This window comes from Lynx canadensis, chromosome B1 (assembly GCF_007474595.2).
Source record: "Lynx canadensis isolate LIC74 chromosome B1, mLynCan4.pri.v2, whole genome shotgun sequence".
Classification (NCBI taxonomy): Eukaryota; Metazoa; Chordata; class Mammalia; order Carnivora; family Felidae; genus Lynx; species Lynx canadensis.
The window spans coordinates 176130116-176145345 of record NC_044306.2 but is presented as its reverse complement, the minus strand read 5'-3'; the positions used below and the strand labels follow the sequence as shown (position 1 = coordinate 176145345).

At 36.3% G+C, this 15230-nt stretch overlaps 1 protein-coding gene across 1 annotated transcript in view; it reads right to left on the bottom strand.

The window, feature by feature from the left end:
• Positions 1–15230, bottom strand: part of ARAP2 (ArfGAP with RhoGAP domain, ankyrin repeat and PH domain 2) — a 216413-nt gene that overhangs the window by 14836 nt on the left and 186347 nt on the right. Inside the window, 3 exon segments of the mRNA XM_032593080.1 lie at positions 1284–1319; positions 2394–2476; positions 12548–12687. Coding sequence (XP_032448971.1) covers positions 1284–1319; positions 2394–2476; positions 12548–12687 — 259 coding nt within the window.

Here is a 15230-nt window from a genome sequence, read left to right as displayed (position 1 = left end):
GGATGCGATAAAGTTTTCTTAGAAAATTTTCTTTTTATAAGCGTTGTTAAAATGACCTGGATATTTCAATGTAATTACATACTCTTTATATTCCTGTCTGAAAAACAATTTGGGAAAAAACGTCAACATGAAATTTGTAAAAATTTCATGCTTCCTTCATTAGATTCTCATATAAAGACATTGTCCCTTTCCATTACCATGTCCAAAAAACGGTCCTCTCTATAATTCTGCACCCATGTGTGCAAAATACTATTGATGCCAAGAAGAAATAAGTAATGATTAGAGGGGAGAGTTATCAGACTTTTGGGGCATCTGAGCTGTAATCTGAAAGAATGGCGGTTGTGTCTACCACATTAGCAGGAAGGGGATGGGAGTGGGAGGTATGGGAGCAGCATATAGTGTGAAGAAGGCTCAGTAAGGGGGCTATCTACACTGAACATGTAGAGATGAAGGACGAAGGGATGTATGGTGAATCACAGATTACTGCTTTATCAGTAAGTAAAAAAGGGAAAGCCTTGGGAGATGAAGCTCATGGAACGCTGTGCCAACAATCCTGCACGCTATCCTTTAGCTATAGGATTCATTGAAGAGCTTTAATGCAGGAAAGAAACACAACACATTTAGAAAGCCTCTTTGGTGGTTGGGTAGAGAATATTCTAGAAAACAAAAATAAAATTAGAGGTATGAAGAACACTTAGGATGACTAGAATAAAACCATGCAGATGAATGAAGGTGTGGCCTGATAAGGGAGATAATTAGGAGGCAGATCCAGTTTGGCTTAGGGATTGATCAGACACAGCTAGGGCTGAAGAAAGAGACATCCAGTACAGTCTCTAGGGAGACTGGCTAGATCCTATGAGATCAATGGAAAAATGTACATATATGGAAAGAAATGGTTTGAGGCCAAGATTTTTTTTTTATACTCAGTTTTGGCTAGTTCTTTTCCTTCATATGAAACTGAATTCCGCCTGCTTATCCCATAAAAGCTGGGATTCCACACTCATAAAAGAACTAGGAAGAAATCAGATATATTTTCTCTTAAGAGGCACTGGCAGGTAGGACACATAGGATTGAAATGGACCTAAAGCTTGAAGCAAATCTATTTTCTTCTTCTCAGACTAAAAATACTTAAAACAAAAACAAAACAAATAAAACAAACAAAAAAAAAACAACCTAATTTCACTTAGGTGAAACATTTCCTATCTGTAGATCTACCTGCCAATAACATTGTTTAGTAAAGTTATCAATATCTCAAATCCCAAAACTGCCAGCAGTTAACTTACCAGTGATGTTTTTCGGAATATGCTGTCAATCCCCAACTAAATCACATGGGAAAAAACACAGAAACATACATATTAAAAAAGATCAACTGTACAAAACTAAAAGAAGGATTAGATGTTAAGGAGGTGATATTTAATGGTGGCAATGTGTAATACAGAACAGATACCCACGAGGGATGATTCAGTGGGTATGACTGACGTAGAGGTGAATGATCAATGAGGGGTTCAGCTACAAATTTAAATATGCTGAAGGGAGACAGAGGGAAGGAGTCTTATATGATGTTCTGGGAAGGTGGGGAAATCTCTCAGAAGACACTCTTGGCTGAGGAAGGACAGATGTCTAGGAAAATGGCCAAAATAAGAGGATCTATACATTGTCTTATTGATATTGCGAGAAATTAAGAAAATGTCAACTGAAATACAGGTGTATGTTCTGGGTTTAGAATTAAGCATGTAGGCAAAAGTGAGAAAATTTTCAGAAACAGAATCCCAAACTAAGCACATAACAGTTCATTAAAATGTTTCATAAGAAAAGTATTCTTGCAAATGTAATTAGCAATTCAAATTAAACTATGATAGGAAGTATTGGAATAAACCAAATGCTGGCATGATTCAAATGTTGAAGAGGGGGACACTGTATAAGTGGGGTCCACTCGCTCTCAGCTACCTATGTGCTGTGGGTTTACTACCAAATTTGGCAAAATGAAAAGGGCAAACTACATAGCGAGGCATCAAGAGGCTGTTTTCCTGAGTGTAGAATTTCCTGGAACATTCCTTATGTCCCCAGGTTGGGAGACTGATCAAGAAACAGAATGTGGAGAAAAACTGATGTGTTTTTCAGTAGACAGGACCTTCTGGGGATTTCCTGCTTTATGTAGCAGAGATGCAATCACCAAGGGGTTTGACTGCAGTGGAAACAGGCTTTTTTTATCTGCCCACATAATTTCCCTTGATCTGCAACAGGCCCCCTGCCATGTCTGTGACAGCTCAAAGATTTTGTCTAAAGCTTAACTTATAAAAAGCTTGATTAACACCTCTGATCTCCAAATCCTTAAATAGACAAATAGTCCTATAGCTTTTACTCTTCAAAAACCTTTCCCTTTCAAACTTTACCTTGTTGGAGGCTTCATTTTCTTTTTCACTCCAAGATAAAACTTCATTGAACTGAGGGAAAACATTTTCTCATATTTACTACTCTGTAAGGAAAACAAAGTAAGTTGTAATTAAATGGATTTTCAAAACACCTTTATATTTTCCTGGAGTATTAATGACTGGATTTAGAACTGTTTAGTTTCTCCAATGTTTTACGGATGTAATACCAAGTTTTTACTGAATGAAGATTGTTCTGATTACAATGTTATAGATTTAAATAGAAAACTTTGGATATACATGTACATTTACAGAAGTGTATATATGCATACACAAAAACAATTTTTGATTCAAAATATCTGGGACCAGATATATATCAGAATTGATTACTTTTCAATTTTTTTTTTTTTTAATTTTAAAACAACAACATGCATTATATGGTATAATTCCATCAGTGTTACCTGGGGCAGTGTCCTGTATTCATATAACTAAGGCAACTACTTTCATGTTAGGTTTTGCCACCAAATGCATTATGACCTTCTGTACTTTTTGGATTTAAGAATGAAGGAAAACATACTGTGAACCCTGATGGGTACATATTGATCAAGTATCCATATTAATAGAATTTTTCACAATTCAAGAAAGCAGACTATTAAAATAATTTGCATCCACCCAATCAATTATTCTCCACATACATCCTAACATACTTATTATCTGTAACCACCATTTTTCAAAAATCCTGAACACAGACCATCGTAACTTCTATCAAACCACACCCACTTTATTACTCATCCTTGGATAACCTGAAATAGCTTTCATAAAGGTAACAGCCACAGGAATAATTATTAACACATGCTTTCCCCATATCCTAAAAATTCTGAAGGCAATCTCTTATTTTAAACTGTTAGGCATATAGCATTTATAGCTAAGAGCAAGGGGTTTGAGATCATAGAAACCTGGGTGCAAATCTGGCTTGCTACTTAGTTTGTGACCTCACATTACTTTTCTCTACTCTTTTGTTTGTAAAGAGGGACAATAAAAATAGTGAGTATTTCATAGGGTTATTATTGACTAAGGAAAGGGTTATTGTGAAGGATAATTCTACAGATTAAATAAGACAAATGCCTATAAACTGTTTAGTCCAGTAATCATCATTAAAAAAAAGTGTGCAATAAATTATAGCTGCTGTTATTATGGACATAGAACATATTGCCTCAGAAACACAGCAATATATGGCACAAAAACAGACACACAGACCAATGGAATACACAATGGAATACTATGTGGCAATGAGAAAAAATGAAATATGGCCCTTTGTAGCAACGTGGATGGAACTGGAGAGTGTAATGCTAAGTGAAATAAGCCATACAGAGAAAGACAGATACCATATGGTTTCACTCTTATGTGGATCCTGAGAAACTTAACAGGAACCCATGGGGGAGGGGAAGGAAAAAAAAAAAAAAAAAAAGAGGTTAGAGTGGGAGAGAGCCAAAGCATAAGAGACTGTTAAAAACTGAGAACAAACTGAGGGTTGATGGGGGGTGGGAGGGAGGGGAGGGTGGGTGATGGGTATTGAGGAGGGCACCTTTTGGGATGAGCACTGGGTGTTGTATGGAAACCAATTTGTCAATAAATTTCATAAAAAATAAATAAATAAATAAATAAATAAACAAACAAAAAAAAAACAGTTCCAATTAAAAAAAAAAAAGAATAGAAACCCCAGAACTAGACCCACAAACGTACGGCCAACTCATCTTTGACAAAGCAGGAAAGAACATCCAATGGAAAAAAGACAGCCTCTTTAACAAATGGTGCTGGGAGAACTGGACAGCAACATGCAGAAAGTTGAAACTAGACCACTTTCTCACACCATTTACAAAAATAAACTCAAAATGGATAAAGGACCTAAATGTGAGACAGGAAACCATCAGAACCTTAGAGGAGAAAGCAGGAAAAGACCTCTCTGACCTCAGCTGTAGCAATCTCTTACTCGACACATCCCCAAAGGCAAGGGAATTAAAAGCAAAAGTGAATTACTGGGACCTTATGAAGATAAAAAGCTTCTGCACAGCAAAGGAAACAACCAACAAAACTAAAAGGCAACCAACGGAATGGGAAAAGATATTTGCAAATGACATATCGGACAAAGGGCTAGTATCTAAAATCTATAAAGAGCTCACCAAACTCCACACCCGAAAAACAAATAACCCAGTGAAGAAATGGGCAGAAAACATGAATAGACACTTCTCTAAAGAAGACATCCAGATGGCCAACAGGCACATGAAAAGATGTTCAGCGTCGCTCCTTATCAGGGAAATACAAATCAAAACCACACTCAGGTATCACCTCACGCCAGTCAGAGTGGCCAAAATGAACGAATCAGGAGACTATAGATGCTGGAGAGGATGTGGAGAAACGGGAACCCTCTTGCACTGTTGGTGGGAATGCAAATTGGTGCAGCCGCTCTGGAAAGCAGTGTGGAGGTTCCTCAGAAAATTAAAAATAGACCTACCCTATGACCCAGCAATAGCACTGCTAGGAATTTATCCAAGGGATACAGGAGTACTGATGCATAGGGGCACTTGTACCCCAATGTTCATAGCAGCACTCTCAACAATAGCCAAATTATGGAAAGAGCCTAAATGTCCATCAACTGATGAATGGATAAAGAAATTGTGGTATATATACACAATGGAATACTACGTGGCAATGAGAAAAAATGAAATATGGCCTTTTGTAGCAACGTGGATGGAACTGGAGAGTGTAATGCTAAGTGAAATAAGCCATACAGAGAAAGACAGATACCATATGGTTTCACTGTTATGTGGATCCTGAGAAACTTAACAGGAACCCATGGGGGAGGGGAAGGAAAAAAAAAAAAAGAAGTTAGAGTGGGAGAGAGCCAAAGCATAAGAGACTGTTAAAAACTGAGAACAAACTGAGGGTTGATGGGGGGGTGGGAGGGAGGGGAGGGTGGGTGATGGGTATTGAGGAGGGCACCTTTTGGGATGAGCACTGGGTGTTGTATGGAAACCAATTTGTCAATAAATTTCATATATATATATATATATATATATATATATAAAAAAATAAAACATTTTTTTTTTAAATTTTTTTTTTTCAACGTTTATTTATTTTTGGGACAGAGAGAGACAGAGCATGAACGGGGGAGGGGCAGAGAGAGAGGGAGACACAGAATCGGAAACAGGCTCCAGGCTCTGAGCCATCAGCCCAGAGCCTGACGCGGGGCTCGAACTCACGGACCGCGAGATCGTGACCTGGCTGAAGTCGGACGCTTAACCGACTGCGCCACCCAGGCGCCCCAAAAAAATAAAACATTTTAAGCGACATTAAAAAAAAAAAAGAAACACAGCAATATAGACAAACTGTAAGAATTCTAAGACAGTACACAAAAGCCCATTTAGCAAATATTGGCTGAAATTTAGTACAAAGTACATTTAGCTGAAATTAGTACTAGGTTCTATACAAGTTAACATATTACTATGAAGTCTTCATGAAAGCAGTCGAATCTGAAAAGTAAAGGATGGAAAATATGTTTATAAAATTACAAACCACCTTCCCTAGAGACAACAGGACAGGAGAATACAGAAAAAGCATAAAGGAAAAACAAGCAAGAAGATTATCAGGAAGAATGCTTGGGTGGCTAGTGGTCTGGTAGTGATAAGGCCATGATGAATTTACTCCTAGTCACTATGATCAATGTTTGCTATTATCATCATGGTAGATAATTTAAAAAACTATATATTTGTGGATATATAGATATATATATATATTTTTTTTTAATTTTTTTTTTCAACATTTATTTATTTTTGGGACAGAGAGAGAGAGACAGAGCATGAACGGGGGAGGGGCAGAGAGAGGGAGACACAGAATCGGAAACAGGCTCCAGGCTCCGAGCCATCAGCCCAGAGCCTGACGCGGGGCTCGAACCCACGGACCGCGAGATCGTGACCTGGCTGAAGTCGGACGCTTAACCGACTGCGCCACCCAGGCGCCCCTATATATATATTTTTATGGCGCAGTTTCTAAAAATGAAATCACTGGGTCAAAGGCTAAGAACAGGAGTAAGATTCTGGTCAAACTGATAGGGTACATTTACTTCAAATTAAACACACACTCGTATGTACATTCATTAGCAATTTTTACTTTTGATTTGGTCAACAATTTATCTATCTTTACATATTTGTTTGAATTACTTCTCTATATGTGAAAGAAAAAAAACTGCCTTATCTTTTTAAATGGAATATTCTACACAAATTGTTTTCAATAATTTTGCTTGATGTTTACGGTTATTATTATGAGTCAAGTATACGGTTTTTTCCTTTTGAACTTTCTTAACTATATCTCAACTTGAAAGCTGACAAATACTAACTTGCATGGCCATGTAATGAGAAGCACTGCTATTTTTAAAGTTAATTCTTTTGTTAATCTAGAATATATATTTTATATACAGTATAGACAAGAATTTAAATTAAAAAAATTTAACAATTATCCCAGCCCTACTTATTTAAACAAACCAATCTGTAGATATGCATTTATGATGGTGTATTTAAAAAAAATAATATTTAATTTTTTTTTAAGGTTTAGTTATTTGAGAGAGAGAGACAGACAGAGAGAGAGGTGAGAGGGAAGGGACCGAGAGAGGGAGACACAGAATCCGAGGCAGGCTCCAGGCTCTGAGCTGTCAGCACAGAGCCCAACGTGGGGCTAGAACTTATGAACCGCAAGATCATGACCTGAGTTGAAGCTGGACGCTTAACCGACTGAGCCATCCAGGCGCCCCCCAAAACTAATTCTTAATTACCCGACTTTATGATACTACTGCTATCTCTGTTCATTTTTATGCCAGGATCATATTATCTAAGTTATTTTAGTTTTATTGTAGACCATGACAGTTGGATGCAAAATACTACACTATTTTGTTTCTTATCAACAAAATGTTTACAAATATTCTTATCTGTTTACACTTTGAGGTGATTATTGTATCATTTTAGTCAAGTTTCTAAAAATAATTCCTTTGAGACTTTGAAAACAAGTACATTAAACCTATAGATAAAGATCAGACTTTACACACATTTTATTTCTATCAGTGAAGTTCTGTAGTTTCCTTCATAAAAACCTGACTTCTTGTTGAGGTCATTTTCTAGTAGTTTATGTATTTTGTCTTTTAATTCTGACTGAGGACTGGTTTTGGGGTACTTTTTTGTAGTGTGCTACTTTACTGAACGCTAAGGTGTAACACTGAAGTCTAATAAAGAGCAGTGAGGTAGCTTTCTAAAGCAGTAACTGTTTCATGTCGGAAAGAGTCAAAGCAAAGAGAATTTAGGAATTATATATAGTAGTGGAGCTTCCTGGCCACCTCTGTCAGAGACTACATTAGATTGCAACTGAGCTGAATGTCCCTCGTCATAGTTGAGAGACTCCTGTTCCCTTGGACTCTGTCTCAACGGAAGCGGCCAGGTAGGGTGAGAGGCAGTAATTCCAGGAGTATGGGGAAAATGGGAGTTGCACAGTTGAGATCAATGTTCGCTATTATCATCTGATGAAGCAGGTAGTCTTAGTTTATACAGGACATCAGTAGGGCCAGGACTGCCTACATTTTGAAGTATTTTTGGCAATAGAGAGTCTGAAGTCATACAACTGATTCTCAAGCCACTCCTGACATGCAAGCTCATTACTTTATGCCACTAATGACAGAATTTGTGTGGAAGTCAGCAATGGTGGAAAGAAGTTTTAGTTTCAGTCTTTAAACTAAATATACATAAAGTGGAACTGCAAGGATACTAACGGAAAGTTCTATAAAAAGAAATCTCAGTTGGCAATGTAACTTTACTGTTGGTTTATTACAATTCTCTTTTTTGGTATGTGGATTTTCTGGAGAATTTCTTCAAAAAGCTCAATATACTAGGCTGTAAGGAAGTCTCTAATGTGTTACTCAGGCACTATAATTCAAAACAAAGTTTTTAACTAAGCCAATTAAATTAGTGTGTTTAAGAAATTATTCTTGCACTAAAAGGAGTTTGCTTATTAGTGCATGAAACTTTTAATGGCCCCCTCCCCCACTTGTTTTTTTTTTCACACCATTAACAGTATAATGGTAATATTCTTTGAAACTTATCACCTTTTATGTAAATCAAGTCTGAAAACATTTTAATTAACATTTTCTGTGCAGAGCAAACTCTCAAAACAAAATATATCTTCCCCTGTGTATTACCCTAATTTGTTGTTAATGAGCATTCATAAATTATCTCTAATTAACACATAGTCTTTTTAAATACACTTTTCAATTTGTAACTTCTACCTCCTTCTCAGTAAATCATTTTCTAAGTATATACAAGCATACACATATTAATGGTAAAACTGTCAAAACCAGAGCCAAATGTTTATTCAAATAAGTTAGGAGATTTGCACTATTGCTTATTTACTGTAAAATAACTTGAAATGTTAACATTGCCAATGACTCTACCATCAATATTAAAAGGGACAGACCAGCAACATGAAAAAATAACCAGCCACACAAAATCATGTGTTGAAAACAATGATAGTTTAAGGAAAACTGTAAGTCGGGTCCCCTCTACTTGCCTGAATGTGCAAATTAAAAGTATCAGCTGCATTAATTTATTCCAACAGATGTACAAACACATCTTTTAAGCACAGTAATTATAATTCCATAACCCAAGGTCACTGTTATAAAAACAAAATGTGTTCAGTGTCCTTAAAGTTCAGTGTCTTTCTGACAAATAGTGTGTCTCACTATAGGTAGAATCTAAAAAAGTCAAAATCGTAGCATAAAGTAGAATGGTTGTTTCCAGGGGCTGGGGGAAATGCAGAGACAGTGGTCAAAGGGTATAAAGTTTCAGTTATGCAAAATGAACATTCTGGAGATCTAATATATGTGTGGTGACCATAGTTAATACTCCTGTACCACATACTTGAAATTTGATAAAAGAGTACATCTTAAAATGTTCTCAACACACATATACACATACACACACACACACACACACACACACACACACACACACACAGCAGCAGATAACTATGTGAGGTAATGGATATGTTAATTAGCTTGATTACAGTAATCACTGTATCAAAACATCACCGTGTACAAGATAAATATACACAATTTTTGTCAATTTATAAAAGCTTGAAAAATGAGAAATATCTCAAAATTATGTCAACCCCCCCTCACTCTTTTAGACAAACTTGATACTGTCACTCTCTACCAATTTATATGAATTATCTTAGACTGAGAAGGTTGATCCTTTCAAAAAGATATAAATTCTTCTTTTTTTTTTTTTAATTTTTTTTTTTTCAACGTGTATATATTTTTGGGACAGAGAGAGACAGAGCATGAACAGGGGAGGGGCAGAGAGAGAGGGAGACACAGTATCAGAAACAGGCTCCAGGCTCTGAGCCATCAGCCCAGAGCCCGACGCGGGGCTCGAACTCACAGACCGCGAGATCGTGACCTGGCTGAAGTCGGACGCTTAACCGACTGCGCCACCCAGGCGCCCCAATATATAAATTCTTAAAACGCATTCTGTTAAACAATAGGAGATTATCTCACAAAACCAATGTCTGGAAAAAAAAAAAATCACTTGTCCACGAACAAGCTTCCTGTGGCAGGTTTTTAAATTGATATCAGCTTGGGGGAAAACGCTATAAAAAGCCAAACTGTATTGATTGTCATACTTAGGAATATTTGGTACTGTAAAATGAAAGAGACTTATCCTCTTTAAATAAAAGTCTGTCAGCAAAACCACCGAGCTAAAATAATGGAAAATTTGTATTTGTTTGGTAAGTCCCCTTACACGGAGGCTTTGGAGTCAGACAGTTGGGAATGCATTCTGAGTCTGTTGCTTACTGGTTACGTGATGTTGGGCAAGTTATGTAATACCTTAGTAGGATCCATTTCTTTATCTGTAAAGTGGGAATAATTACAGTACTAATTTCACAGGGTTATTATAAAGATAAAATTAGATAATGAAAGTGAAATGTATAGAACTCTGCTTTTTATAAAGTAACCACCTGAATGTTAGTCACTGCCATTATGATTGCACTGCTGTTACTATTAACAACTACTAGCTGTTTCTAGCAATGTCCCATTGCTACACAATGGAACTGTTGGTTCCTTAATGGGACTAAAACGTTCAGGTTCATTTTTAAATACCCTAAGCAGGACACTTAAGAGTGACACTTAACCAACATATGTACATAGAAGGGCAAAGATTAAGAAAGTCAGTCTAATGAAGATCAAAGTGGGTGACCCACTGAAGAAAACCAAAGAAAATTTAATCAGAATCAGTTCTAGACAGCTAGAATAATCAGCTGTGAAGTCCTGAATTTACTTTCACGAACATAAATCTAAAGTTCATGAACCTTGAAATCTGATGTCTTCAGTTCACATAACCCCAAATTCTTCTGTGCCTTACTTCTGCAGACTCCACTCTTCCTCTACTAGAAAAACCGAAGGATGATAATAGATAATAACCATTTGATACCCACACAGGCTCCCTGCTGGGTCTATGAGATGGCATAATAAGGTGGGAGAGTTCAAGTACAGTATGTATTACAGCTCTCTGAATAGAGAGGGGTGAGGGAAGCCCCCCCCCCCCCCGCCTGGACAATCCACTGTCCTAATCAAAGGAGGAATGCTACTCAGATTTATTTTGCCCACATGGAGCCCTCCCTGCTGGAGGAACATGCAGGGAAAGTGGTCAAAGCATGTGGGGAGCTCAACAGAAGCCATAATAAAATGAGATCACAGAGGTTTGGAAAGCTGCCTAAGAATCCTTTCTTCGTAACTATTAACAGATGTTACTCGTCTGGTCTGTCTTTATACATCTCTACAACACATCACAGGGAATCACCAAACTCCTAAAGCATGCAAGCGATATGAACCCAAGGGAATTTGATAATTCAATATAAAAAAGTGCCTTTAGATCCTGCTGTCATTCTACATTTAAAAGAATTGCATAGGTGTGTTACCTGAATCTCAAGGAAGTAGAGATGTTACTATATACATTCTTATAACCGCCCACATTGGATAGAGAATATTTATTTATATCACCCTAGAAAGATCCCTCCTGTCTCCATCATCTTGCTTCTGCAACAACCTTTCTCCACACCTCAGGTAGACACTTTCTGACTTCTATCATCATGAATGATTTTGCCTGTTCTTAGACTTCTTGTGTACAGACTCATATGGTACGATTTTGTATCAAGCTGCTTTTGCTAAACAAGGATTTAAAGATTCATCTGTGTTGTTATATTCATTACTTTTCATTAATTTTTACTGCCAAATAATATTCTATTGTATGAATGTATCATTCTTTTATTGATGATGAAACATTTGGAATGTTTCCAGGTTTTGGTTTTATGAGTAAAGCTGCTTATGAACATTCTTGAACAAATGCTTTTGTGAACATAATGCCTAGGAATAGAGTGGCTGGATCGTGGGTAGCTGTATGAATATTTTTAAAAAAATTCCAAACAGTTTTATATAGTAACTGTGTGATCTTACCCTTCCACTAGCAATTTATGAGGGATTTAATTAATCAACATCCTCAGTCATACCAATCGGTGAAAAAAATGTTGCACGGTTTTAATTTGCATGCCCCCGGTGACTATTATGTTGAGCACTTTCATTACAATGGTTTATTGACCATTCCTACATGTTCTTTCACATAGTATCTATTCACCACTTCACTCCACTTTTTATTGGGTAGTCTTTTTATTGTTGATTTGGAGTTCTTCATATTCGGAAAATGAGCTCTTTCTCAGATGTATGTACTATGAATATATTTTTCTCTATCTGGGACTTGCCTATTAATATTCTTAGTGAAGTCTTTGATGAGCATGCTGCTATATATATATAATATTACATATGATATATATTATATATAATATATATATTCAGGACTCCTCTGCACTAAAATAATGGGAAGTGCTCAGAAAGGTCATATGAAGTTCTTCACAGTGTTACTCAGTGTATTAATACCATATCCCAGAGGCTGCAAGAAATCATCAGCTTACTATGTGTTCTGTTTCCCACAGGGCTTGACTGCCAAGAGAGGACTGAGAGAGACATAAAATGAGAATGTTAATACCCACACAAAAACACACATGGGTTCAAATACTAAATATACAACTACCTTTGAATCCTTGTAGAGAAAGAGATACCCATCTCGTAAAACAAAATACCGGTCTTGAAACTTATTTCCAGACAGTATTTTAGATGGTTCTTCTTTAATTTTCAAGACTCCTTCTTTGATACTTTCCAGGGCCCTCCTCTCTGTAAAGTACAACATTACTTTTGTAAGTTAGGTATATTTTCATTTATTTGGAGTATAATACAAAACAATCTGTATTTTCAGTTTTGATAATACAAACTAACAATTTGTTTCTGACCATTAAGAAACCTACAGTTAATTTCTGGGAACACGATGTTTCAGGGTATTTACATCTATTTATAATATACAGGCCTGCCTATGCTGTTCAATTGGCTACTGGCTAATAAGCACTTGAAATGTGGTTAATCTCAACTGAAATGTGCTATAAGTATAAAATACAGGCCATATTTTAAAGTTTTAGTACCAAAAAAGGTAAAAATATCATAATTTTATAATACTGATGACATGATAAAATATTTTAGATAATGTGAGTTTAAATAAACTGTATTAGTAAAAATTAATTTCACCTGGTTTTTTTTATTTTTTTAATTATTTAATTATTTACTTATTTATTAACATTTATTCATTTTTGAGAGTGAGAGAGACAGAGCATGAGCAGGGGAGGAGCAGAGAGAGAGAGAGGGAGACACAGAATCCGAAGCAGGCTCCGGGCTCTGAGCTGTCAGCGCAGGGCCCAACACGGGGCTTGAACTCACGAACTGTGAGATCATGACCTGAGCTGAAGTCAGACGCTTAACTGACAGCCACCCAGGCGCCCCACACCTGTTTTTTTATATCTTTTAATGTGGCTACTAGATAATTTAAAATTACACAATTGGCTTGCATTGTATTTCTTCTGAACAGCTCTCGAAAAACCATGCAATACATAGGTTAAAATGGAAGCCTCTCCCAGGATTCTGATTCAGGAACCCAAGAATTCTCAGGGCACTAAAGAAAATTCTGTACTTATGAACCAAGTAAGTGGGGGAAAAAAAGCGCTAAGGCAGAACATTTATCAACAACTATGTTTCACATGCAATACTGCCAGAGTCCCACATTTGAAAATCATTTCAACTAATTCTATAAATTTTTTTTTCTGGTAAGAATACCAAATTTGTATTTGGATAAATTTATCATGTATACATGTATCAATACATCTCCAGTCTAAGACTTTCTCCTTGAATTCTAGACAATATTCAACTGCCTACTTGAGAACTAAAGAGCAGTGGGAAAAAAAAAAACAAAAAAAACCCTTAAGCCAAACACCATATGGTCATTATGGTGTCAACTTCTGCTTTTCCTGGAAAATAAGAGTAATGACACATATCCTGCAGATTACTGTGGGCCTTGTATTAGATAAAGACCCGCAAAAAAATGTTGGGTGGGACGTATCAGACTAGGACCTTTAGCAATTTTCTGCTAGTCAGGTGATACAATTTTTAAATAATCATGCATGGTTCCTAAAACGTACAAAATAAACTGAATGGTTTTAGAAAACAGAACTCTTGGTCTTAAATCGAACAATTCCTTGGTTTAAAGAAAACGTGTACTTACAGAGCAAATAATACACAGTGGCTCACAACTATAATTGGCATAAGAAAACAGAAGTAAAAAAACCAGAAATAGGTCCTTGTAATTATACTCAAACATAAGTATGGCATGCATATCTGGAAGTAGAAATCCCCAAGACTAATCACATCACTGATGCTGCAAACAAATGTAATTAACAAACCCCAACAGTTTTCATGACACATTTACTGGCCACATAGAACATTCTTTGAATCATACTATCATACTAAAACAGGTTCTTTTTTGGTAGTTTGAGACTTTAAGGTAATTTCTGAACAACACTGCTAAATTTTGTTTTTTCACACAATCAATATTCACTTCCATAAAAATATTTCAAATGATAGAACTTTTCCAATTAAAAGACTTGAAAGAACATCTATTATAATACAACTGGAAGGTCAAGAAAAAAGTAAACATATAAAATAAATATTCAGTGAAATTCATATTATATCAAAGCATTCATTTCTTCATGAAGTATTAAGGGTCTGGTATGCACTTGGTCCTAGTAATATACAACCTTGGAAACAAATGAATTAAATATGGGCTAGCAAATAACGCTGTGTCTACTGACAGAAGTGAGCAATTCAAAAAACATTCAGTAGGCTTAGTGATTCAGCTCATTTAGAACAGGAAAGTTGAGAATGGTATTCATAATACTGTTAGTTTAGAAATAGGTAAATCTTTTTAAAAGTTTAAATTATAATCAAGTTGTGAGATATAGATATTATATATTGCTTAAGCCAAACAAATTCCATTTATACTTTTTTTTTTTTTTTTTTTCCCTCCATGGAGAGAGAAAATCTTAAGCAGACTCCACACTCAGTGGGAAGCCCGACCCAGGGCTCGATCCCATGACCCTGGGATCATGACCTGAGCCAAAATCAAGAGTCATACGTTCGACTGAGCCACCCAGTGGCCCCTCCATTTACACCTTCTAATTGTACTTTTTCATTTAGATTTTTGTCCAAATGAATAAGCCTTTCAAGTTTTACCAGTGACCATATGTCCAGTGCCTAAGTAAACCATTTGCAGGTCCAAGAGAAAACAAGCTTAGGGAAAAAATATTGTTGCTATGTTTGGGTTCATACTTGTTAAA